This window comes from Nerophis lumbriciformis, linkage group LG11 (genome assembly GCF_033978685.3).
Source record: "Nerophis lumbriciformis linkage group LG11, RoL_Nlum_v2.1, whole genome shotgun sequence".
Lineage (NCBI taxonomy): Eukaryota > Metazoa > Chordata > Actinopteri > Syngnathiformes > Syngnathidae > Nerophis > Nerophis lumbriciformis.
In genome coordinates, this window is record NC_084558.2 from 42,696,939 (window position 1) to 42,722,548 (window position 25,610).

Sequence of the window (25,610 nt, forward strand, 5' to 3'; positions counted from 1 at the left end):
AAGAAGACGTGCTTGAAAAGGGAAATGATGTCACAAATCAAATTACCAGAACAAAAGCACAGTACTAACTGCAAAAATGACCTCAACAACCACTATGCAAAGTTTGAGGCACTTAACACCACTCCGACGAGGAAATCCATCCCTCGCCCTGATGAGCAGCCGCTCAACCTGGACACAGCAGATGTCCGGAGAACCCTGAAAAGAGTAAACCCCCGGAAAGCAGCGGGTTCTAATGACATTCCGGGCAGGGTGCTTAAGGGAGGTGCACACTAGCTGGCTGGGGGTTCTCACAAACATCTTCAACACCTCACTGACCCAGGCTGTGGTACAATCATGTTTTAAAGGGGAACATTATCACCAGACCTATGTAAGCGTCAATATATACCTTGATGTTGCAGAAAAAAGACCATATATTTTTTTAACCGATTTCCGAACTCTAAATGGGTGAATTTTGGCGAAATAAACGCCTTTCTAATATTCGCTCTTGGAGCGATGACGTCACAATGTGACGTCGCATCGGGAAGCAATCCGCCATTTTCTCAAACACCGAGTCAAATCAGCTCTGTTATTTTCCGTTTTTTCGACTGTTTTCCGTACCTTGGAGACATCATGCCTCGTCGGTGTGTTGTCGGAGGGTGTAACAACACGAACAGGGACGGATTCAAGTTGCACCAGTGGCCCAAAGATGTGAAAGTGGCAAGAAATTGGACGTTTGTTCCGCACACTTTACCAACGAAAGCTATGCTACGACAGAGATGGCAAGAATGTGTGAATATCCTGCGACACTCAAAGCAGATGCATTTCCAACGATAAAGTCAAAGAAATCTGCCGCCAGACCCCCATTGAATCTGCCGGAGTGTGTGAGCAATTCAGGGACAAAAGACCTCGCTAGCACGGCAAGCAATGGCGGCAGTTTGTTCCCGCAGACGAGCGAGCTAAACCCCCTGGATGTCTTGGCTCACACCGTCCCGAAGATGATCAAGAGAAGAATATCGACCCTAGCTTCCCTGGCCTGCTGACATGAGGGTATGTCTACAGAATATATTAATTGATGAAAACTGGGCTGTCTGCACTCTCAAAGTGCATGTTGTTGCCAAATGTATTTCATATGCTGTAAACCTAGTTCATAGTTGTTAGTTTCCTTTAATGCCAAACTAACACATAGCAATCGTTGGTTAGAAGGCGATCGCCGAATTTGTCCTCACTTTCTCCCGTGTCGCTGGCTGTCGTGTCGTTTTCGTCGGTTTCGCTTGCATACGGTTCAAACCGATATGGCTCAATAGCTTCAGTTTCTTCTTCAATTTCGTTTTCGCTACCTGCCTCCACACTACAACCATCCGTTTCAATACATTCGTAATCTGTTGAATCGCTTAAGCCGCTGAACTCCGAGTCTGAATCCGAGCTAATGTCGCTATAGCTTGCTGTTCTTTCCGCCATGTTTGTTTGTGTTGGCTTCACTATGTGACGTCACAGGAAAATGGACGGGTGGTTAGAATCAGGCACTTTGAATTTTTTTTTTAGGGATATTGTGTGATGGGTAAAATTTTGAAAAAAACTTCGAAAAATATAATATGCCACTGGGAACTGATTTTTAATGGTTTTAACAATTCTGAAATTGTGATAATGTTCCCCTTTAAGACCGCCACAATCATTCCAGTGCCTAAAAAACCCCACAATCCCCTCCCTCAATGATTATCGCCCCGTGGCACTCACCCCAATCATAATGTAGTGCTTCAAGAGGCTGGTAAAGGAACACATTGGCTCCAGACTTCCCCCCACATTCGACCCATACCATTTTGCTTATCGCCCTAACCGCTCCACAGAGGACGCCATCTCCTCTGCACTCCACCTGAGCTTAGAACATCTGGAAGGAAAGGACACACGTGCGGATGTTGTTTCTGGACTTCAGCTCGGCGTTCAACACCATCATCCCGCAGCACTTGGTGAGCAAACTGGCCCCCCTTGGATTCAGTACCCCCCTATGCAACTGGCTATTTGACTTCCTCACAGACAGACCCCTCGTCCATCTGCTCCTAGATGTGTCTGAGACCGTAATCCAACCTACAGGCCACGATCATCGGGGGAGTTGAGCATCCACTATCGAGAGTCCTACCATCATCCTCCACTTGCTTACCTTCTTGAAGCCCTGGCAGGTAATGTTGGATGAAAGACCACCAGAAGCGATCTGCAAGGACTTGGCCGTGCCTCTGTCTTCTTTCAAGACCACCGAGATCATAGATTGCTTTAGGTAGAGAGGAGTCATGACGGCTCATTGGAAGATTGGGCGCGACTGGGTCTGGATCTGAGGCGTCCAAAGTCAGGTAACCCAGAGGTTGAGCAGTCATTGTGCTTGTGACTTCTGTCAATGTTGTCAGTAATACGGTTTTAGGGACGGTCTGGTCTTTGAGAACATGCTGTCACGCTTGGAGGGTTCAAACTGGTGCTCTGCAAGTTGCTCTCTCAACTGTGGTTCCATTGAAGCAACTGCTACACGTAACTCACGCTCTCCATTGTCCACGAGGAGATCAAAGGGTTTGTCGTGTCGTGAAATTATTCTTCTTAAAGACGACAAGAAGGCATCTGTATCAAGGCTCTCCGGTAATTCCAGATGCACTGAACAAGTTGTCGTGCTGTCATTCTTTATTTGTCGCCGATGTTTGCTTCATTTTACAAACTTTTCCGATGCTAACAAAAATGAAACATCCTTTACAAACACAACCGGTCAACTAACTGACAAAATTGATATGGCTACATGGAGTTTTTAAGAGGCGTGTCTGCAGGTGGACTGGTCCACGTTAAAGAGAAAGCTTGTTCTCCTGCTTTTAGGCAAAGTTTCATTCTGAATTTGAGTGTCTTCCACGATGAAGAGTGCACATTTGTGTCTGTGGCTGCTCGTTTTATCCACCGTTACTGAACTTGTTAGCGCCTTTGACCCGTTTTCCACAGCTTGGAGCAGTATAATTTCCAATTTTTTTTACAAAGGCTGTGAAGACAAATTGGTTGCCTTTAATTCCTCTGGTGAGTTGCCTTTTAATTTGTTTAAAATTTAAATGACTTAGAATTTAAGATATGGTGAGTTCCCTCCCACCATACATGTTTTGTAGACTATTTTAGTTTTTTACATGCTCGTTTATAAAAATAATTTGGGACAATTACTGCCTGGACCGGTTTAGCAAATCAGGAATGTAATCTGACCTTCTCATCTTGTTTAAATCTTAAAATAGAACTTCAGTCGTGTCAAATTACCACTTTTTCCTTGTACTGTATTCGTTTTGTGAAGATATGACTTACATCTCTTTTTTATACCTTTCATGAGCCAAACAAAGCCACGTGGAAGTGTTTTACAAAGTTGAACTAATTGTGACAAATATATTTATGTATTAAATATGTTTCGTTAAACCACTAATGGCAACAAAAGCTAGCTAGGTGGTGTTATTGGTATATTTTTTTGGTTTGAAAAATGTAACTGAGCAAGTTGCAAAAAGACCCTTTAAGAGGCACAATGACATTTTTAAAATTTATGACAGGGAAAACATGAATGACATCATCAGCGATGAGTTGTTGTTGACTTGACTATCATCAGTGACTGGTCAACCTTAAAAAAACTATGTTATATAACTTTCTTGTAACTAGAACATGTTCCTCAAAATTAGGGTATTTTTTTCAATGTTACAATTTACAATACCACAACTTTTTATTTGTAGGTGTTATTGTTAAAGAAAAACAGATTTTTTTGTTCTGTGATTTTTTTCTTGCACCATAAAAGTATGGGTTTATCACGTTTCTTTTTGTAAAACATCTTCTCCCCGAAATTATAAATGAATATTACTCCACTGTTGCAGGCCTGGAAGACAGCCTGCAGACTAAACTGTTCGGGCAACATATCGCGTCAAAAATCATCCTGAAGACGGTGAGCGGCTTCATGAACAACGACAACCCCAAGAAGCCGCTGGTGCTCTCCCTGCACGGTTCTAGCGGCACCGGCAAGAACTTAGTCAGCTCGCTCATCGCCGAGAACCTCTACAAGGAGGGAATGAACAGCGACTTTGTTCACATCTTTATGTCAGATATACACTTTCCCCACGTCTCTCAGGTGGACACCTACAAGGTAAGACGTTTGGTTCTGAGCGGGTGTGATGGTTCTCATGCTGCTGATCTCCTGTCAGACTCAGCTGCAGCAGTGGATTAAAGGCAACGTCAGCAGCTGTGCTCAGTCAATGTTCATCTTTGACGAGATGGACAAAATGCACCCGGGACTGATTGACAGCATCAGGCCGTACCTGGAGCACTACGACAAGTTGGATGGCATCTCCTACCGCAAAGCCATCTTCATCTTTCTCAGGTGAGGACATTTATTAAGCAGCAAACATTGTTTATGCTTGTTTTCTGCCAACATATATTATAGTCTTTTAAGCCTCTGGGATCATTCAATTTTAAAGATCTATAAAACCAAACAGAACTTCAAAGTTTTTAAGTCTTTGACATTTTGGATTCATATATATACACATTCAGATATACATGAGATTGATGTTTTGTTATTGGACTTTTGTGCTCGTCACAGATTTTCCATAACAAACGGCATGTTCAAACCTAAGGGTGTCCATAGTGTGCACTTGGCACCAAGACAGCATAGGAACATTTGTGGTTGTCATACAGTTTTTTGTTATCAATTTACAGTCTCATGTTTTGGACACTCGGTGAAGAGAGGTGAGTCAGCTCCGATAGTGGTGGGGGATGCCGGACAGAGCTGGCAGGCCCAAACGCATGGTGAGGGTCTGCTGGGAATGTCTGGCAAAGAGATTCAGTTCCTACCTCCAGATACATTTTGAACATGTTAGGAGGGAGGTGCTGGACATTGGGTCCGAGTGGACCATGTTCCGTGCCTTTATTGTCAAGGCAGTCGATGGTAGCTGTGGCCGCAAGATAGTTGTTGTGTGTATAATCTCATGGGACTTGGGCTGCAGCGGACAGGTACCAACAGGTCAAGCTGTTTGCGGCTATGGTGGTTGCAGAGACAAAAACTCGGACATGGGAGGAGTGTGGACGGCTTCAAAGGCATTCTGGACCACCATTCACCGCCTCAGGAGGGGGAAGCCGTGCAGTGTCAACACCATGTATGGTGGGGGACGGTGTACTGCTGACCTCGACTGGGGATGTTGGTAGTTAAGAAGCTCTTTGGTGGCAGGGCCCTGGGGGTGGATGCGATCCGCCCAGAGTTGATTAAGGCCCTGCATGCTTTGGGGCTGTCGTGGATGACAAGACTCTGCAGCATTGTATGGATATTGGGGGAGGTGCCTCTGGATTGGCAGAATGGGGTGGTGGTTCCTCTATTTAAAAAGGGGAACAGGAGTGTTTGTTCCAACTATCGTGGGATCACACCCCTCAGCCTTCCCGGTAAGGTCTATTGAAGCTAACTGGAGAAGAGGCTACGCTGGACAGTCAAACCTCGGATTCAGGAAGTGGAGTGTGGTTTTCATCCTGGTCGTGGAACGGTGGACCAGCTCGATACTCCCAGCAGCATCCTTGAGGGTGCATGGGAGTTTGCCTAACCAGTCTACATTTGTTTTGTGGACTTGGAAAAGGCTTTCAACCGTGTCCATCGGGAAGTCCTGTGGAGAATGCTCACAAGAGTATGGGGTGTTGGACTGCATGGTTGTGGCAATCTGCTCCCAATATGATTAGTGTCAGAGCTAGGGCCGCATTGTTGGCAAAAAGGCAGACCTGTTCCCACTTTCCTATGGGGGGAGGACAGGGCTGCACTTTGTCACCGGTTCTCTTCATAACACTTACGGACAGAATTTTTAGGCGCTATCAGGGCTTTGAGGGGATCGGGTTTCGTGGCTGCAGGATCTTTAGCTCTCACTGGATCGGTTCGCAGCTAAGTGTGAAGTGACTGTGATGAAAATCCGCTTCTTTAAGTTCAGTCTATGGTATCACCTACTCAGTGGTCTTGTGGTTAGAGTGTCCGCCCTGAGATCGGTAGGTTGTGAGTTCAAACCCTGGCCGAGTCATACCAAAGACTATAACAATGGGACCCATTACCTCCCTGCTTGGCACTCAGCATCAAGGGTTGGAAGTGGGGGTTAAATCACCAAAAATTATTCCTGGGCGCGGGACTGCTGCTGCCCACTGCTCCCAGCGGGTGAACAAGGTCAAATGCAGAGGACAAATTTCGCCACACCTTGTGTGTGTGTGTGTGTGACAATCATTGGTACTTAAACTTCTTGCCTGGAAAAGGGTAGGGGACGAGATCATTCCCCAGGTGGAAAAGTTCAAGTACCTGGGGGCCTTGTTCATGAGTGAGGGAAGAGTGGATCGTGAGATTGATAGGTGGATGGGTGCAGCGTCTGCAGTGATGCGGACCCTGCGTCAGTCCGTATTGTGAAAAAGGAGCAAGAAGGCAAAGCTCTCAATTTACCGGTCGATCTACATTCCCATCCTCACCTATTGTCATAAGCTTTGGGTTGTGACCGAAAGGACAAGATCACGGGTACAAGCGGCCGAAATGGGTTTCCTCCGTCGGGTGGCGGGGCTCTCCCTTAGAGATAGGGTAAGAATCTCTGTCATTTGGGAGGAGCTCAGAGTAAAGCCGCTGTTCCTCCACATCAAGAGGAGCCAGATGAAGTGGTTCAAGCATCTGGTCAGAATGCCCCCAGACGCCTCCCTGGGGAGGTGTTTAGGGCACGGAGGCCATGGGGAAGACCCAGAACATGTTGGAGAGACTATCGCCTCGGGATCTCCCGGGAAGAGCTGGACAAAGTAGCTGGTGAAAGGAAAGTCAGGGCTTCTCTGCCTTGGCTGCTGCCCCCTGACCCAACTTCGGAAAAGCGGAAGAAGATGGATATTCCCCCCCCCCCCAAAATTCTCTACGAACTTCAGATTTTATTTAATTTTTAGACCCTTTTGATCAGATAACGTCAAAGGTTAAATGAGTAAAATAACAAAGGGTATACTCATTGAAAACTGTAATTTGATCAAAAGGCCTTAGTTTAAATAGTAAAAAATATATATTTTGTTTGGAGCTAAAGTTTTTTTTTTAAATGGATCAAATGTTTTTATGCCCTTTGAAAAATAAAGGACTTATGTCCTGTTTGACTCTGGAGTATTGTTGAGTAACTGCCAGTGTATCGTACATCCATACTTGCCAACTTTGAGACCTCCGATTTCGGGAAGTGGGGGGAGGGGGTGGTCGTGGTCGGGGTGGGACGGGGGCGTGGCTAAAAGGGGAGGAGTATATTTACGGCTAGAATTCATCAAGTCAAGTATTTCATATACCGTATTTTCCGCACTATAAGGCGCACCGGATTATTAGCCGCACCTTCTATGAATTACATATTTCATAATTTTGTCCACCAATAAGCCGCCCCGGACTAAAAGCCGCGCCTACGCTGCGCTAAAGTGAATGTCAAAAAAACGCTGCGCTAAAGTGAATGTCAAAAAAACAGTCAGATAGTTCAGTCAAACTTTAATAATATATTGAAAACCAGCGTTCTAACAACTCTGTCCCAAAATGTACGCAAATGTGCAATCACAAACATAGTAAAATTCAAAATGGTGTAGAGCAATAGTAACATAATGTTGCTCGAACGTTAATGTCACAACACACAAAATAAACATAGCGCTCACCTTCTGAAGTTATTCTTCATTCGTAAATCCTTCGAATTCTTCGTCTTCGGTGTCCGAATTGAAAAGTTGCGCTAGCGTGGTATCCAAAATGGCCGGTTCCGTCTCGTAGAAGTCATCGGGAGTCAGTGTCGCTGTTGTTCTGTGAATCCTGCCTTCCGGAAAGCTCGGACCACAGTTGTGACCGAAATATCTGCCCAAGCATTTACGATCCACTGGCAAATGTTGGCGTATGTCGTCCGAGGCTGTCTGCCCGTCTTAGTGAAGGTGTGTTCGCCTTCGGAGCTGTGTGAAAAAAGCCACCCGGCCTCTTCGCGTAAACTTCCCTTAACCACTCGCTCATCTTTTCTTCATCCATCCATCCCTTCGAGTTAGCTTTTATGATGACGCCGGCTGGAAAGGTCTCTTTTGGCAAGGTCTTCCTTTTGAATATCACCATGAGTGGAAGTTAGCATGGCAAGCTAGAACCACAGTGAAGGATGACTTCATTCCCTGTGGTGCGAATATTCACCGTACGTGCTCCCGTTCCACAGTGCGGTTCACAGGAATATCAGTTGCTGTGAAATACGGTAGTAATCCGTGTGCGGATGGAGAGATTGCGTCTTTTTATGAACCGGATCGCTTATTAGGAGCCATTTTGTGGTCTTTACAGATGTAAACAGGAAATGAAACGTACGGTGATATCCGCGCGTTTTTTCTTCTTCTTCCGGGGGCGGGTGAAGCGCTTCCTGTTCTATGGGGGCGGGTGAAGCGCTTCCTGTTCTATGGGGGCGGGTGCTTTCCTTGGCGGTTGCTTGCGTAGAAGAAGAAGCGCTTCCTGTTCTACCGGGAAAAAAGATGGCGGCTGTTTACCGAAGTTGCGAGACCGAAACTTTATGAAAATGAATCGTAATAAAGCGCACCGGGTTATTAGGCGCACTGTCAGCTTTTGAGAAAAATTGTGGTTTTTAGGTGCGCCTTATAGTGCGGAAAATACGGTATATATGTATGTACTGTGTATATATATATATATATATATATATATATATAGATATATATATAAGAAATACTTGACGGTCAGTGAGGGTGTTCAGCATGGTTCGAAAAATAGTGACAGAATAGAACAAGGATGGACAATTCAACCCTTAACTCAACAATAAGATGAGTGTTATGTGTGTGTATATGTGTAAATAAATGAACACTGAAATTCAAGTATTTATTTTATATATATATATATATATACATACATACACTTATTTTATTATGTATATATATATATATATATATATATATAAAATAAATACTTGAATTTCAGTGTTCATTTATTTACACTTATACACACACATAACACTCATCTACTTATTGTTGAGTTAAGGGTTGAATTGTCCATCATTGTTCTATTCTCTGTCACTTTTTTTCGAACCATGCTGAACACCCTTTCTGATGATGCAATGATGTGTGGCACGCACAAAAGTGCTTTCATCAAATGCACTAGATGGCAGTATTGTCCTGTTTAAGAGTGTCACAACATTGCTGTTTACGACAGACGAACTGCTTTACGGTATACAAAAACGTGACTACTGCTGTTGTGTGTTGTTGCCGCGTTGGGAGGACGTTAATGAAACTGCCTAACAATAAACCCACATAAGAAACCAAGAACTCGCCCTCCATCATTCTACAGTTATAACGTGATTGGGCAGGAATGCTGTTTATATTGTGGGTTAGCCTGAATTTCGGGAGAAAATTTGTCCCGGGAGGATTTCGGGAGAGGCGCTGAATTTCGGGAGTCTCCCGGAAAATCCGGGAGGGTTGGCAAGTATGCGTACATCTGTGAAAGAAATAGACATTAAAATTTCAAAATGAAACATAAAAAACTATTAAAAGAAATTATGTATAATGGATGTCTATGAATGTTATCATTCATCCAGGTCATTCGATCGCAACTGGACTGTTTGGTTTGTTTTAGAAAACGTTTCGCCTCTCATCTGAGTAGGCTTCATCTGTTCGTGCTCATATATTTAGATTCGTCAGATCTAGTCATGCCGAGACCTACAACTCGGATGAGCGGCGAAACGTCTTCTAAGACAAACCAAACAGCCCATTTGCGATCGATTGAATGCCCTGAAATGTATAATGGAGGAAAACAACAAAAATTGTCAACATTTTACGGAAAGAACAAAAGTCAGCCTTTGATCCCGGAAAGTCAGATATAAATCATAGCACAGGAGTTTATTTTACCTAAATAAGTGTTAATATTGTAAACACTCTCCTTGTGCTAGTTGTGTTAAAGTAGGGAACATAGTTAATTACTTAGTAATTTATTTTATTTTTTTTACATTATATAAATGTATAAATTATGTTTTTAAAGGGGACTTGGACTCTGTGGAGATTTTTGCCTAATATTCACAATCCCCATGTAGGACAAGAACACATGTTTTTAATGCATTCTAATAGGGCTGTGAATCTTTGGGTGTCCCACGATTCGATTCAATATCGATTCTTGGGGTCACGATTCGATTCAAAATCGATTTTTTTTTTCAATTCAACATGATTCTTGATTCAAAAACAAATTTTCCCCGATTCAAAACAATTCTCTATTCATTCAATACATAGGATTTCAGCAGGATCTACTCCAGTCTGCTGACATGCAAGCAGAGTGGTAGATTTTTGTAAAAAGCTTTTATAATTGTAAAGGACAATGTTTTATCAACTGATTGCAATAATGTACATTTGTTTTAACTATTAAATGAACCAAAAATATGACTTATTTTATCTTTGTGAAAATATTGGACACTGTGTGTTGTCAAGCTTATGAGATGTGATGCAAGTGTAAGCCACTGTGACACTAATGTTATTTTTTTTTTTATAAACGTCTAATGATAATGTCAATGAGGGATTTTTAATCACTGCTATGTTGAAATTGTAACTAATATTGATACTGTTGTTGATAATATTCATTTTTGTTTCACTACTTTTGGTTTGTTCTGTGTCATGTTTGTGTCTCCTCAATTGCTCTGTTTATTGCAGTTCTGAGTGTTGCTGGGTCGAGTTTGGTTTTGGAATTGGATTACATTGTTATGGTATTGCTGTGTATGGTTTTGTTGGATTGATTAATTTAAAAAATAAAAATAATACAAATATTACAAAATTAAAAAAAATAAAAATAAATCGATTTTTTTAATAATGATAAATAATAAATGGGTTGTACTTGTATAGCGCTTTTCTACCTTCAAGGTACTCAAAGCGCTTTGACACTACTTCCACATTTACCCATTCACACACTGATGGAGGGAGCTGTCATGCAAGGCGCTAACCAGCACCCATCAGGAGCAAGGGTGAAGTGTCTTGCTCAGGACACAACGGACATGACGAGGTTGGTACTAGGTGGGGATTGAACCAGGGACCCTCGGGTTGCGCACGGCCACTCTCCCACTGCGCCACACAGTCCCTAATAATGAGAATAGATTTTGAATCGCATAACGTGAGAATTGCGATTCGAATTCGAATCGATTTTTTCCCACACCCCTACATTCTAAGTTGTAAAATACAGCAAGTACAAGGTGGCAAACAATGCAGCTAATGGGAGTTCACTATTCCGCCCATAAAGCCCTCTAAAAAAACATCCAAAAACCGCCAACAATACTCTATTCACAGTATATCTTGTGACCTGAATATTGACCAAGTATTGGCGATATTGTTATTATAAGAGCTTACGCAGACAACTATTAGCGGCGCTGTGATCACAGACTGCCAACTAGCTTAAACTGCTATATCAACATATTGAGACGCTGCATCACCTCCGAGTTGATAAAAGTTAATTCTATATTATAAATCATGCCTCTCACCTGGATAGTAGAAGGCTGCGACCATTAACCGAAAAGTCAACTTTGACATCCAACTTAGACCTACAGATTGTGAGAGAGAAAAAAATGCTCATTGCCTTTTTACCTGCGTGAGGATTATGTTTAATACTTCATCAAAACGGGAAGATATGAACATCCTATCAGTTGGCATCCCAGTGAGAGCAGATATTATACAGTAAGTGATTATTTAATTATGTTCATTGTTTTTGTTTCTTGTTTAGCACTTAGCAATAATTCTAGATGATGCTTAGTGCTTCACTTAACCTGGATCTGTTTATCCCTCAGCTTCTGAAACTTGCAGCTCATCCTCCTCCGGCTCAAAAATACAACTTTCTGGATCATAATTTTTACCAAAGTAGTCTTTGTTGTATCTCACCAAGTCTGCCATGATTAGAAGTAGTAGCTATTGAAGGGAAAAGTGAACTTTGTGATGGGTCTGTGGAATGAATACGCTGTCGTATGCTTAAATGGAGCAAAATACAAAAATATTACATGTTAATATAAATGTGCCAGTTACTCCAATACATATTATATACTTACAGTGTGCAAATAAAACGATAAAGGCTTTTGGTTGTTTTGTAGAGCAGAATGTAGGGACTCCCATATCTCCATTGTTAGCTGACTTTTGCTAACATTAATTTACAAATTAGAATGCATTAAAAAAGAAAAACATGTGTCCTTGTCTTACATAAGGATTGTGAATTATTTGCAAAATTCCAAAAAAGGGCAGTTCTTCTTTAAAGAATATTTAAAAATGGCAAAACAGTCAGAGAAAATTACCAGTGTAAGAATAAAGTGTTTGACTGAATCAAATAAACTGGAGTTGAAAAAAGTTGATTAAAAGCATTTGTAAGAAAAATGTACCCATTTTGAAAAACTAACTCAGTTTGAATGTGGAGGTTTTTTTTTTCTTTCTATGTATACATATGAAACAGTTCATTTATGGTGGTAGAATGATGCTTAAATCCATATTATTGAATGCAATCACCTTTTGTCACCATAGCAACGCTGAAGGCAGCAGCCTCACAGAGACTGCTTTAAAGTTCCGAAACGCGGGTCGGAAACGGGAGGAGATGGAGCTGAAAGACGTGGAGAAGTTGCTCCTTCTGTCTGCGTTCAACAATGACAATAGTGAGAGTGTGGATCATACTTAGAAAAAATGAATCACGTTTAACTTCCCAACCTCCTCCTCAGGCGGTCTGTGGCACACAAGCCTCATCGAAAAGAACCTAGTGGACTTCTTCGTCCCCTTCCTGCCGCTGGAGTACAGTCACGTGATAGAGTGCACCATGGCTGCCATGAAGGCGCAAGGCTTACAGCTCGACATCTACATCGCTGACAAGTTGGCAACCGATATGGTCTACTTCCCCGAATCTGAGCCTGTCTTCTCTAAACAAGGCTGCAAGACCATCGGAAGTAGGCTGCACTTCTACATGGAAGATGTCTAACAAACAACAGCAGGAAGGTGGAGTGAGCGAGAAGCTGTCTGAACTTTTGATGGCACTGAATGAATGTTGATGTCCTCCAAAAATGGTGCAGCTTTTTTTCCTACATTTTTAAACAAATGTCTTCTTAAAAAGTTACAAATAGGGATTTAAATGTCACAGTACAATATTATCACGGTATTAAGGCCACGGTACAATATTATTGCGGCATATTCCACCCCAAAAAAGCTTGGTAAAAATGCCATAAGGTGTAAAATGAAGTGTCAGGAATGTTTAGGATAAACACACTTACTGTAGTTGAACACAAACATAATTCTCTAATCATATTTATTACTACAAACATGACTTTTAAGTGTAAATAATTGGGCAGGAACATTTACTGTTTCAGGCAAATATTTAAAAGAATAACTTGCAGTCTCTGTCGCCTTGGAAATGCTTGAATCAAAAGTGGTGCGCTTCCTTTTGCAGACCGCAGACTATCTTTTCTCCGCCAAAGAGGTTATGTTTTCACCGTGACCATGGTTTGTCTTTTAGCAACATAACTCAAAAAGTTATGGATGGATTTTAATGAAAACTTCAGGAAATGTCCAAAAAAAAAACCAATCCTTTCTCTCCCCTTTACGACCTCCCACACACGCGCTACGCAGGGGATTTTGGGAGTTGTAGTTTACATCCAAACTGACCAATTCAAAAGTGCCAGCAAAAAACTACACCAACCAAGTTTTCATTTTGTACCGTATCACGTCACAATATTCTTGTGATGATTTTTTTTACTGAAATACCGCGATATTTATAAAACCGTTACACCTCATTCTTTAATTGCTTGTAATTTTTATGTCCACTGAGGATAGCAACTAATCAAAAATGATGGTTGATGCATTTAATCTGTCAAATAATTTGGTTTCCTACTGCCAAACATTTATTTCATTAACAAAATGAAAACGTTTGCTGCTTTCCAAGAACATTTATTGATTCTTCTTCATCTGGCCACTCCAATAGAATATATAACTTTGCTATGGAAAAATGTGTTAATGAAATTACGGAATTCTTAATTTGTGAATTATTAAAATGATGCGTACTACTTTTTTAAAGTGTGTAAATGACATCAAATCTCTCGCGGCTATCTGATAATGAACTGTAATCGTAATGAAAATAAAACCATGAGCTTTTCTGCTTTTACTCACGTGTTTAACTTTATTCGTATAAAACAGCTTCCCTCTCTGTGTCCGTCTGTTGAATATTGCCAGATGTCCTCATGTGTTGTTGCTTCATCGGGCTCAGTCTTTTTTCCTTCAAAGAGTCTTTTAAACAAGCAGCACTGCGTTAATGCAGCCGTCGTTCTCGGGGTTATTCGTCACCTGAGCGTATTTACCTGAGAAAAAACATGGATCAAAAGTTAATTTGGTTTACTTGAGTTCAGGACTTCACTAGATGAGTATTTCTTGAATCGATCAATTGTAGCAGACTGTTCTTTAGTATGGTGGTGCAACACATTTTTTGAACGAATTCCCGAAACATTCAGCAACAATTTTTTTGTATGTAGAAACTTAAATGCATGTTCATTGGTAACATTTTTTTTACTGAAAGAGCAGTTGTACTTCCTCCACCATGCTGGATAACTGCCTTGCTTTTTTAAGTGTTTGTCATTATAGGCTTATTTTCTATTGTGGCATTTAGAGGTGTTCTGGGCCGGGTTTTATCAAGAGTAAGATTTCTGATTCAGAGTTAATATATCAGTGGATCTTGGGCCTCCTGTAGTGGAGATGTTGGGTTTCGAGGTCAAAAAGGTTAAGAACCCCTGTGTAAAAGTGAACTAAGCACTTATTTGCATTTATTAGAATTTAGATTAGCGTTAGCATGTATCCTTGTCGTTTATTGCTCTTGTGCTCAATGTGTCGCACTTTCAGCCTCTTTCTCCAGTTTCACAGTGATATTAAAACTTGCTGCATTATTAACCCAGAGGGGTCGCTCTGCATTGTGCATGGACCTAGACAAACAATTAGCAGTAGCTGCTAGCAGTAGCCTCGCTTGTCAATATAAGGACCAAGCGGCAAGGTATGAGCCACAAGTAGAGATGTCCGATAATGGCTTTTTTGCCGATATCTAATATTGTCCAACTCGTAATTACCGATACCGATATATACAGTTGTGGAATTAACACATTATTATGTCTAATTTTGTTGTGATGCCCCGCTGGATGCCTTAAACAATGTAACAAGGTTTTCCAAAATAAGAGAACAACTTCAACTCAAGTTATGGAAAAAAGTGCCAACATGGCACTGGCATATTTATTATTGAAGTTACAAAGTGTATTATTTTTTTTAACATGCCTCAAAACAGCAGCTTGGAATTTGGGACATGCTCTCCCTGAGATAATCCTGATACCCACTACAACTATGGGAAATACTACACTTTGACTTTCACAAAGTGCATTATTTTTTGTTTTTTTTAAACGTGCCTCTAAACAACAGCTACAAAAACAATGAAGGCACACAGCTTCAGTCCAGAGTATACTAGAGTAATAAAGTGAACAATAACATAGTCGTCCTTTAGTGCAAGACTGCCTGGTATACTGTATAACAGGAAATTATAAACTGGGCTCAATCTGCCTTGCTCTAACGTATTTGTATAAGTAACACAAATGTGCTGCAAGCGAGTGGTGAGTGCTTGAAGTGACCTACCAGTCAGTCAGAGCTTCTTAAATGCTGCGTTGAGACAGGCCACAACTTGGGCTTTCGCCCTGGGGTGTTTTTTGTTGTATTTTTGTTTTTTATCGGCGGAGTCTTTAAGCGACAACTGTGTGGTACTACTTTTTTTCCGTGTTTGCTTTCCATCCATCTTCCATTTGTATTCATCGTGTATCTCCTTATGATTCTTGAAGAGGTGGGAGATCAAATTGCTCGTACTAAAAGGAAGACGTCTTGGTTCCTCCTCGCATAATCAACTTTTTGGAGTCATTGCAAATTGCGTTTTTTATCCGTCGGACACACTTTAAAATAATCCCAAACCATAGACATGGTGTCATTAGTCAGTCACCGAGCGAGCTCGCTTGTTAGCCACGGCTACAGCACCGGCAACAACACACTTGCTGTTGTTATGCTCCGCTCGCGGCGGTTTGATGAGGTCATCAAGCGTCGCCAGTAAACTTCTCATGCTGCAGTCGTGCTGCAACTCCTGTGTTGTGTGTGGGAGAGGGGAGGGGCTGTTGACTGGGCGACGCAACTGCTCTGTACTGCGGCGTTTTAAAAAGTCATTAATTTTACTTTTTTAAACAGATACCTATAATTTCCGATATTAAATTTTAAAGAATTTATCGGCCTATAATATCGGCAGGCCGATATTATCGGACATCTCTAGCCACAAGTGATTATTTTTTGGGATCAGCATTGAAAGTTATTGATTGGCATCTGGTGATCACAACCATTTCCACAGCAATCGGTCAAAAATGATGGCATCTTATTGTCCGTGCGTGGCCATCTTTTCTCAACGCATCGACGCAAGGTACATGACGTCGACGAATTTACGTCATCGATGACGTTGACTTAAGTCGACGAATAGCCCCAGCCCTACTTGAGTTAGAGACAAACCAAATTATTTGGTTAGTGCAGGGGTTAACAAACATACAGAAAAAGAGTAAGGAATATACTTCATAGGCAAACTACAAAAGATGCAGTGCGCCCTCTATGGTAGTGGAGACTGATTGTAGCTAATACATGAAGAGTTAAAAAGGCCACTTTTACCCCACACTACTTTTCCTCCTTGCGTGACCAAGCCCAACTCGCTGACGTTGACCTCGATCACTGTTCCTTTGGTGATGACCCCCAGCGAGGTGTAGAGGGAGGAGGAGGGGTTCTTCTTCACTCCCAGGATGGGAAGGCAGAAGGTGGCCTTTAGCTCGGGGTGCGTGACGTGAGCCTTCTTGAAGCGCAGACCCTGACGTCACACATTGAGCACAACAAAACGTTAGAAATGTATCGAGTATCTCAGGCCTTTATAGAGACAGGTGCGTGCATGTTTACCATGGGTCGGATGAAGCGTTCGTATTTGGGAGGTTTCCGGGTGAAGCCGTCGCCCACAAAGCAGACTTTGGTCACCATTCTCTTCCAAGCCTTCTTCTGTCTTTTTCCCGTCCGGATCACTTTGAGCACTTCCGTCTCTCCTTGCGCCCGCACCTTTGGCAGTGGCACTTCCCATTTGCCCTGGACACAGGATACACCATTGGTAAACACCAGACACAAAATATTGCAGACGAGGCAGATTTGAAGCTTGCACTCACCGCCTTCTCTTTCCTCTTCTGCTTGATCATGTTGGAGAGAACTTTGGCTCTGGACTGACCCTCTCGGTCCAGCAGGTAGGCCGGCACGGCGCCCTGCGGTGTCTTGTCGTCGTTCTTCTGCTTGGTGTTCCTCTGCTCGTGCATTTTGAGGCTGCACAGACGCGCACCGTGAGTAACAAGATTCAAAACGACAACACGATTCGTCTGCAGTCATACTCACGTCTTCTTCATCTGGATCTTCTCGGCGTGCCTCTGCTTGTGGTACAGTTTGGCCTTGAGGCCGATCATCTTCTTGGCTTTGTGTGACCTCTCGTGGGCTTCGCGGCTCTCCTTCTTCCTTTTCCTCTCGTGATGGTCCAGGCGGTAGCCATGCCGCTTGCGGTGCAGCTCAATGTGCTCGTTCTGAGGCTGTGGAAGAATTGTGTCAACAATTTACATATGCTGATGGATTACAAATAAAATTATTTACATAAATTGTTGTAATGTTAATAGACACTGAACCTGCCAAACCTTGGATTTATAGAGAAGTAGTCTGTTGGCAGCAACAAATTGTGATGTGTCTCGGGCTGGACGATATGGCCTTTTATTAATATCTCGATATTTTTAGGCCATGTGACGATACACAATACATATCTCTATATTTTGCCTTAGCCTCGAATGAACACTTGATGCATATAATCACAGCAGAATGATGATTATATGTGTCTACATTAGGGCTGGGTGATATGGCCTTTTTTTAATATCTCGATATTTTTAGGCCAAAACAGAAAGTGCAAGATTGTCAGAGACATTTTAAAACAAGCTATTAGTGCATTTTTGTGCATGATGTCACTAAGATGACATATCAAAACAACACTAAATTAAAGTGTACTTTTTGTACAGAATGCCATTACAATAGTTTAAAACATATAAAGTGCACTTTTGTGCATAATGTCACACAAGATATTTCAATAACTGTCAAATAAAAATGAGCTGCATAATAGAAAATCAAATAGTGTATATCCTTCACTATGTGGTAGGTTCCTGCGGACATTATCTCCTTCTGTTGTTGACTATTTTTTTTCATACGGTGTTGGTGTGGAAATGGTTGCTTGGGCATTTTGTGGGTGTGGCACCGGCCGAGATGTTGACATGAGGAGTTTCAAGAACTCCTTATTCTCTAGCGGATTACTTTTCAAATAATGCTACATTAGCAGTGCTGCTACTTTTTGTAGCAACGCTTTTGCCGCACACTTGACATATTAAGGTTGTCTGTTCGACATATTTCCGCTTGAAGCCAAACCACCGCCAGACGATGGACCCTGTGCTGTTTTTCTTGGGAATTAATTCTTCCTCCATTTGTTACCAGATTCGCACCTTCTTTCTCTCGTATTACCACTCGCATCGCACCGTTAGCACCGCAGCTAATGTTACCCGTGTAGCTACCGCTCTGCTCCGCGAGGGCACGCCATGTGCAACGTCATGTGTCATGTTGCACGCGCGACAGTATGTGACGTATGTAAGAAGGTGCGCTCGTTTTATGCCTCAGTGACAAGGAGAGACAACAAAGAGTGAGAAAGGCCTGTAGTGTAATGCCCGCAGCTAAAAGCAACCGCGTGAGAACGCATACTCGAGTACCACGATAGTCATTTTCTATATCGCAGAGACAAACCCGCGATATATCGAGTATATTCCATATATCGCCCAGCCCTAATGTGTGCACAATAAATAGGCAAGTGAGTAATTTGAGAATACAATAAATGTTTTAATGCGATTTTTTCAACCTGTTAGGACTTGAATACTTATTAGATTTAAACAAGATGTGCTGATGTGTATTTGCATGCATGCCTCAGCATCTGTATGTGTACGGCTGTCAAAAAAGTTCATAACACGTTAACTATATTTTTATTTAACGGCGGTACATTTTCTGACGTGCGATTAACGTACACGCGTCTTGTCTGACCTTCGGTCCATTCGTAGCATGGGAAAATGTATCTGTGTTTAGTTACTGTTGAGGAACAAGCTGCAAAATGGCGAGCAGAAATGGACAAAGAAAATGGTACATTATGGAAAGCCCAGGTCCGAAGCCATGGCAAGTTGTTCTCCTGACAAGACAAGACCATTTTCATCCATGTTCGCCGTGACCTGTCATCACGGGAGCACTTGCATTCAGAGAGGTGGAGCTTCACTTATGGGTTTAGAATACAGTTTAGTACATTGATAACATTAAATGTAGATTGTTACCGTTACTGGTTTAGTAAGATGGGATATAAGCTCAGCAGAAATTAAACAGGGTAGATAGAAAGTCTAAAGTCACTTTTTTATCTGTCTGTCGTCAGAACATGTCAAGACACCACTTCTCAAACTAATCACACACTTAGGGCTTCAAAAATGTTTTAAAATTTTGTGCATATTCTTTTGTAACATGTCCTGGTTGATAGTTCTCAATTACATAATGCTTAGCAGGCTGAATATTACACTTTAGTGATAAAAAAAAAAAGTTAAAACAGTGATATGAAGATCATTAACTTGTACAACACATAATGTACAGAATATTAAAAGGCATATATTCCGGTATAAATATCACAGATTACAATACTAAACATATTTCACAATCAAACAATGATCGTAACCAATCTACATTTTGTGTTATTAATGTGCAAAACTGGTATCTGAACGCAGAAGCAGAGGTGGGGGAAATAATTGATTTTTAGATGCATCGCAATTCGGATATGGACGATTATAAAATCGATTGGTATATGTGATTAATACATTTATTTATTGTGAATAAAGTACGGTAATGCAGACAGTTCTGAAATTTGGCTGACTGAAGCGAGCCACCTCACCGAGAGATCCGACCAGCTCCTTTATTTATTATAATTCTCTGATGTTCCAGTTTTGCACACATTTCCATGGATATAATAAGTGTGGGAATTTATTTAACCGTTTCTTATTACAAATGCAATGTGCAAGTGCAAGTGATAAACGCTTATTTAGTGAAACGAAAAGAAATGTAAAACTGCATCAATATACATAAAATAAAGATGCATCAATAAACGATTTTTAATTGAATCGTGAGGTGCCCAAAGATTCTCACCTCTGCACAGAAGTGTCGCTCCTTTCCTCTGACTGCAAGTGCTTCTCGGGCAGGAATTTAAATTCCGTCTGGCATACACCGACACAGCTCAGGTAATTATTTAATGTCATTAAAAGCGTGTTTATGTTTTTTTTTGTGTTGAGCAGTTTAAAAAAAGCATACCGTTTAATAAACATGTCATTAAAGCGGCGGCGTTTCTGGGTGTTGTTGATAAATGACTTTCGCTTTGCATAGTAGAGTTTTAACTTGCACTTACATATGTAGCGACTAACTGTAGTTGCTGACAGTGGTTTTCTGAAGTGTTCCTGAGCCCATGTGGTGATATCTTTTACACACCGATGTCGGTTTTTGATGCAGTACCAAATTGTCCAGTCGTAGTTTTAAAACTTGAAAATGATCTGTCTTAGGTACACTTTATAAACTTTATAATGTTGAAAAATTGGACCTATCTGCGACTAATCGCAAATTAACAATTAACACAATGTGACTCCATTTCTCAGATGATATAATTGTTGATGACTGAAGTGCTGATATCCACCAAACCTCCCCCCCCGCCCCAACCTCCTCCACATCCCACCCCCCGGATTGTAAATAATGTAAATAATTCAATGTATATACTCTGATGATTAACTTGTGTGATGACTGTATTATGCTGATAGTACATATTTGTACCATGAATTGATTAACGTGGACCCCGACTTAAACAAGTTGAAAAACTTATTCGGGTGTTACCATTTAGTGGTCAATTGTACGGAATATGTACCGTATTTTCCGCACTATAAGGCGCACCTAAAAACCACAAATTTTCTCAAAAGCTGACAGTGCGCCTTATAATCCGGTGCGCCTTATATATGGGTTAATATTAATATTAATTTTCATAAAGTTTCGGTCTCGCAACTACGGTAAACAGCCGCCATCTTTTTTCCCCGTAGAAGAAGAAGCGCGCGGTGCATGCTGGGATATGTGACGTTTCATTTCCATTTGTGTGTTTATGTAAAGACCCCAAAATGGCTCCTATTAAGTGTGTTGTCTGTCTAATTATAAATAATGCAGACGAGGCGTGTTAACTGAGTTCTCAACGTTTACTCACAGCGTGCTCATAACCACATTCTAACTGCCGACATGGCGAAATACAACAACGCTTCTCAGGGCTACCGCGCATGCTTGTCACTATCGTTGCATGCTGGGTAGTGTAGTTGTTATATTTGCTAGCTCATAACATCACATTAAGAGACACGCTTACGCGCTTAATTCAATACTCGCCGTCATTCCGGGTGGATTGACAAAAGACCTCCAGCCGCTAGATATTGGTGTCAACAGGGCATTCGAAGCTAGACTGCTAACTGCGTGGGAACAGTGGATGACAGAAGGCGAACACACGTGACGTTCACCAAGACAGGGAGACAGCGCCGGACGACATACGCCAACATCTGCCAGTGGATCGTAAATGCCTGGGCAGATATTTCGGTCACAACTGTGGTCCGAGCTTTCCGGAAGGCAGGATTCACAGAACTGCTGGACAACAGCGACACTGACTCCGATTACTTCGACGAGACGGAGCCGGCCATTTTGGATCCCACATTCGCCCAACTTTTCAATTCGGACAAAAGGAGAAGAATTCGAGGGATTTATGAATGAAGAATAACTTCAGAAAGTGAGCGTTATGTTTATTTTGTGTGTTGTGACATTAACGTTCGAGCAACATTATGTTGCTATTGCTCTGCACTATTTTGAATTTTACTATGTTTGTGATTGCACATTTGCGTACATTTTGGGAGTGAACAGAGTTGTTAGAACGCTGGTTTTTAATATATTATTAAAGTTTGACTGACCTATCTGACTGTTTTTTTGACATTCCTTTAGCGCTGTTAGATGCGGCTTACAACACGGGGCGGCTTATAGGTGGACAAAGTTTTGAAATATGCCGTTCATTGAAGGCGCGGCTTATAACCCAGGGCGCCTTATGGTGCGGAAAATACAGTACTGTACTGTGCAATCTACTAATAAAAGTCTCAATCAATCAAAAAAAACAACTAATTACGATTAACTATTTTAATCGTTTTGACAGCCCAAGTAAAACCATCAATGTTAAACAAATTCACAGAGAAAATGTATAACATATGTTTAATTGCTAAGTTAACTCCCCAATATGGACTGTTAATAAAATTGCCGTATTTTTCGGACTATAAATCGCTCCGGAGTATAAGTCGCATGGGCCGAAAATGCATAATAAAGAAGGAAAATAACATGTATAAGTCGCACTGGAGTATAAGTCGCATTTTTGGGGGAAATGTATTTGATAAAACCCAACACCAAGAATAAACATTTGAAAGGCAATTTAAAATAAATAAACAGTGAACAACAGGCGGAATAAGTGTACGTTATATGAGGCATAAATAACCAACTGAGAACGTGCCTGGTATGTTAACGTAACATATTATGGTAAGAGTCATTCAAATAACTATAACATATAGAACATGCTATATGTTTACCAAACAATCTGTCACTCCTAATCGCTAAATCCCATGAAATCTTATACGTCTAGTCTCTTACGTGAATGAGATAAATAATATTATTTGATATTTTACGCTAATGTGTTAATAATTTCACACATAAGTCGCTCCTGAGTATAAGTCGCACCCCCGGCCAAACTATGAAAAAAACTGCGACTTATAGTCCGAAAAATACGGTAATTCAGGTTAAATTTACAACTAGTATAGTTTTGTGTTCAACAACACAACAACAAATTAGCTTAAGTACAAGAGTTGCTAAATATACATACCGTATTTTCCGCACTATAAGGCGCACCTAAAAACCACAAATTTTCTCAAAAGCTAACAGTGCGCCTTATAACCCGGTGCGCTTTATTACGATTAATTTTCATAAAGTTTCGATCTCGCAACTTCGGTAAACAGCCGCCATCTTTTTTCCTGGTAGAACAGGAAGCGCTTCTTCTTCTACGCAAGCAACCGCCAAGGAAAGCACCCGCCCCCATAGAACAGGAAGCGCTTCACCCGCCCCCGGAAGAAGAAGAAAAAACGCGCGGATATCACCGTACGTTTCATTTCCTGTTTACATCTGTAAAGACCACAAAATGGCTCCTACTAAGTGATCCGGTTCATAAAAAGACGCAATCTCTCCATCCGCACACGGATTACTACCGTATTTCACAGCAACTGATATTCCTGTGAACTGCACTGTGGAACGGGAGCACGTACGGTGAATATTCGCACCACAGGGAATGAGAAGTCATCCTTCACTGTGGTTCTAGCTTGCCATGCTAACTTCCACCCAGGGTGATATTCAAAAGGAAGACCTTGCCAAAAGAGACCTTTCCAGCCGGCGTCATCATAAAAGCTAACTCGAAGGGATGGATGGATGAAGAAAAGATGAGCGAGTGGTTAAGGGAAGTTTACGCGAAGAGGCCGGGTGGCTTTTTTCACACAGCTCCGAAGGCGAACACACCTTCACTAAGACGGGCAGATAGCGCCGGTCGACATACGCCAACATCTGCCAGTGGATCGTAAATGCCTGGGCAGATAGTTTCGGTCACAACTGTGGTCCGAGCTTTCCGGAAGGCAGGATTCACAGAACTGCTGCACAACAACAGCGACACTGAATCCGATGACTTCGACGAGGCGGAGCCGGCCATTTTTGGATCCCACGCTTGCGCAACTTTTCAATTCGGACACCGAAGACGAAGAATTCGAAGGATTTACGAATGAAGAATAACTTCAGAAGGTGAGCGCTATGTTTATTTTGTGTGTTGTGACATTAACGTTCGAGCAACATTATGTTGCTATTTATTGCTCTACACCATTTTGAATTTTACTATGTTTGTGATTGCACATTTGCGTACATTTTGGGACAGAGTTGTTAGAACGCTGGTTTTCAATATATTATTAAAGTTTGACTGAACTATCTGACTGTTTTTTTGACATTCACTTTAGCGCAGCGTTTTTTTGACATTCACTTTAGCGCAGTGTAGGCGCGGCTTATAGTCCGGGGCGGCTTATTGGTGGACAAAATTATGAAATATGTAATTCATAGAAGGTGCGGCTAATAATCCGGTGCGCCTTATAGTGCGGAAAATACGGTATGCCTGCAATATAGTAACAAAATAAATATGCGCACTAAAAGCCTTATTAAAAATAAACACAAGTACTGTCCATTGACAAGCAACTTAGAACTATTTATATTAGAGATGTCCGATAATATCGGACTGCCGAGATTATCGGCCAATAAATGCTTTAAAATGTAATATCGGAAGTTATCGGCAAAGGCACTGCCTTTGCGTGCCGGCCCAATCACATAATATCTACGACTTTTCACACACACAGGTGAATGCAACCCATACTTGGTCAACAGCCATACAGGTCACACTGAGGGTGGCCGTATAAACAACTTTAACACTGTTACAAAAATGCACCACACTGTGAACCCACACCAAACTAGAATGACAAACACATTTCGGGAGAACATCTGCACGGTAACACAACAGAACAAATACCCTGAACCCCTTGCAGCACTAACTCTTACGGGACGCTACAATATACACCCCCGCTACTCCCTACCCCGCCCACATCAACCTCCTCATGCTCTCTCAGGGAGAGCATGTCCCAAATTCCAAGCTGCTGTTTTGAGGCATTTAAAAAAAAAAAGAATGCACTTTGTGACTTCAATAATAAATATGGCAATACCATGTTGGCATTTTCTTCCATTACTTCAGTAGATTTATTTTCGAAAACCTTGTTACATTGTTCAATGCATCCAGCGGGGCATCACAACAAAATTATATATAATAATGTGTTAATTCCACGACTGTATATATCGGTATCGGTTGATATCGGAATCGGTAATTAAGAGTTGGACAATATCGGCACAAAAGCCATTATCGGACATCTGTAGTTAGTACAACTATGTTACTATTAAAATAAATACACTAAATAATTCTTATTTGAATCATAAACCTTCAACACTCATAAAATCAATCATAAAAGTTCAACAAACTTCCCCGACGCCAATAAAAATAAAAAATATTTTACAAACACAATCTGTCAACAAGCTAACTTGTCTTGAAGTGAGCACATGGAGACGAGCGAGCGTTAGCATGGCGTGCTATCGCGCTAAACTGCCTCGTAACATACTTACAACGACATTTACGGAGGCCAACTACTTACCATCTTTTAGTGCGAGTGTAAAGGTTTTCGATGAATTTGTCGCTGGTGGAAAAGTTGGCACAGACGCCGAGATGTTGACGTTTTTCGTCGTGAGGCTCGGGTCGTTAAGGTGTCGTTCACCCGGAGCCGATACGTAGAGGAACTACGTCATCGACACTTCCGGTATTG

The 25,610-nt window shown here is 41.6% G+C and overlaps 2 protein-coding genes across 2 annotated transcripts; one reads left to right on the top strand and one right to left on the bottom strand.

The window, feature by feature from the left end:
• Positions 1 to 1,916: 1,916 nt before the first annotated feature.
• On the top strand, positions 1,917 to 13,715 carry LOC133610349 (torsin-1A-like). The gene is made up of 6 exons (XM_061966529.2): positions 1,917 to 1,943; positions 2,068 to 3,018; positions 3,843 to 4,108; positions 4,167 to 4,342; positions 12,469 to 12,596; positions 12,660 to 13,715. The coding sequence occupies exons 2-6, from the start codon at positions 2,862 to 2,864 to the stop codon at positions 12,911 to 12,913; spliced, it is 981 nt and encodes a 326-aa protein (XP_061822513.1). The 5' UTR covers positions 1,917 to 1,943; positions 2,068 to 2,861; the 3' UTR covers positions 12,914 to 13,715.
• A 361-nt stretch (positions 13,716 to 14,076) lies between these two features.
• Positions 14,077 to 25,610, bottom strand: nsa2 (NSA2 ribosome biogenesis homolog (S. cerevisiae)). Its single transcript, XM_061966527.2, has 6 exons — positions 25,443 to 25,610; positions 17,407 to 17,594; positions 17,187 to 17,337; positions 16,930 to 17,109; positions 16,651 to 16,843; positions 14,077 to 14,282 (listed from the first exon to the last, which is right to left on the bottom strand). The coding sequence occupies exons 1-6, from the start codon at positions 25,443 to 25,445 to the stop codon at positions 14,215 to 14,217; spliced, it is 783 nt and encodes a 260-aa protein (XP_061822511.1). The 5' UTR covers positions 25,446 to 25,610; the 3' UTR covers positions 14,077 to 14,214.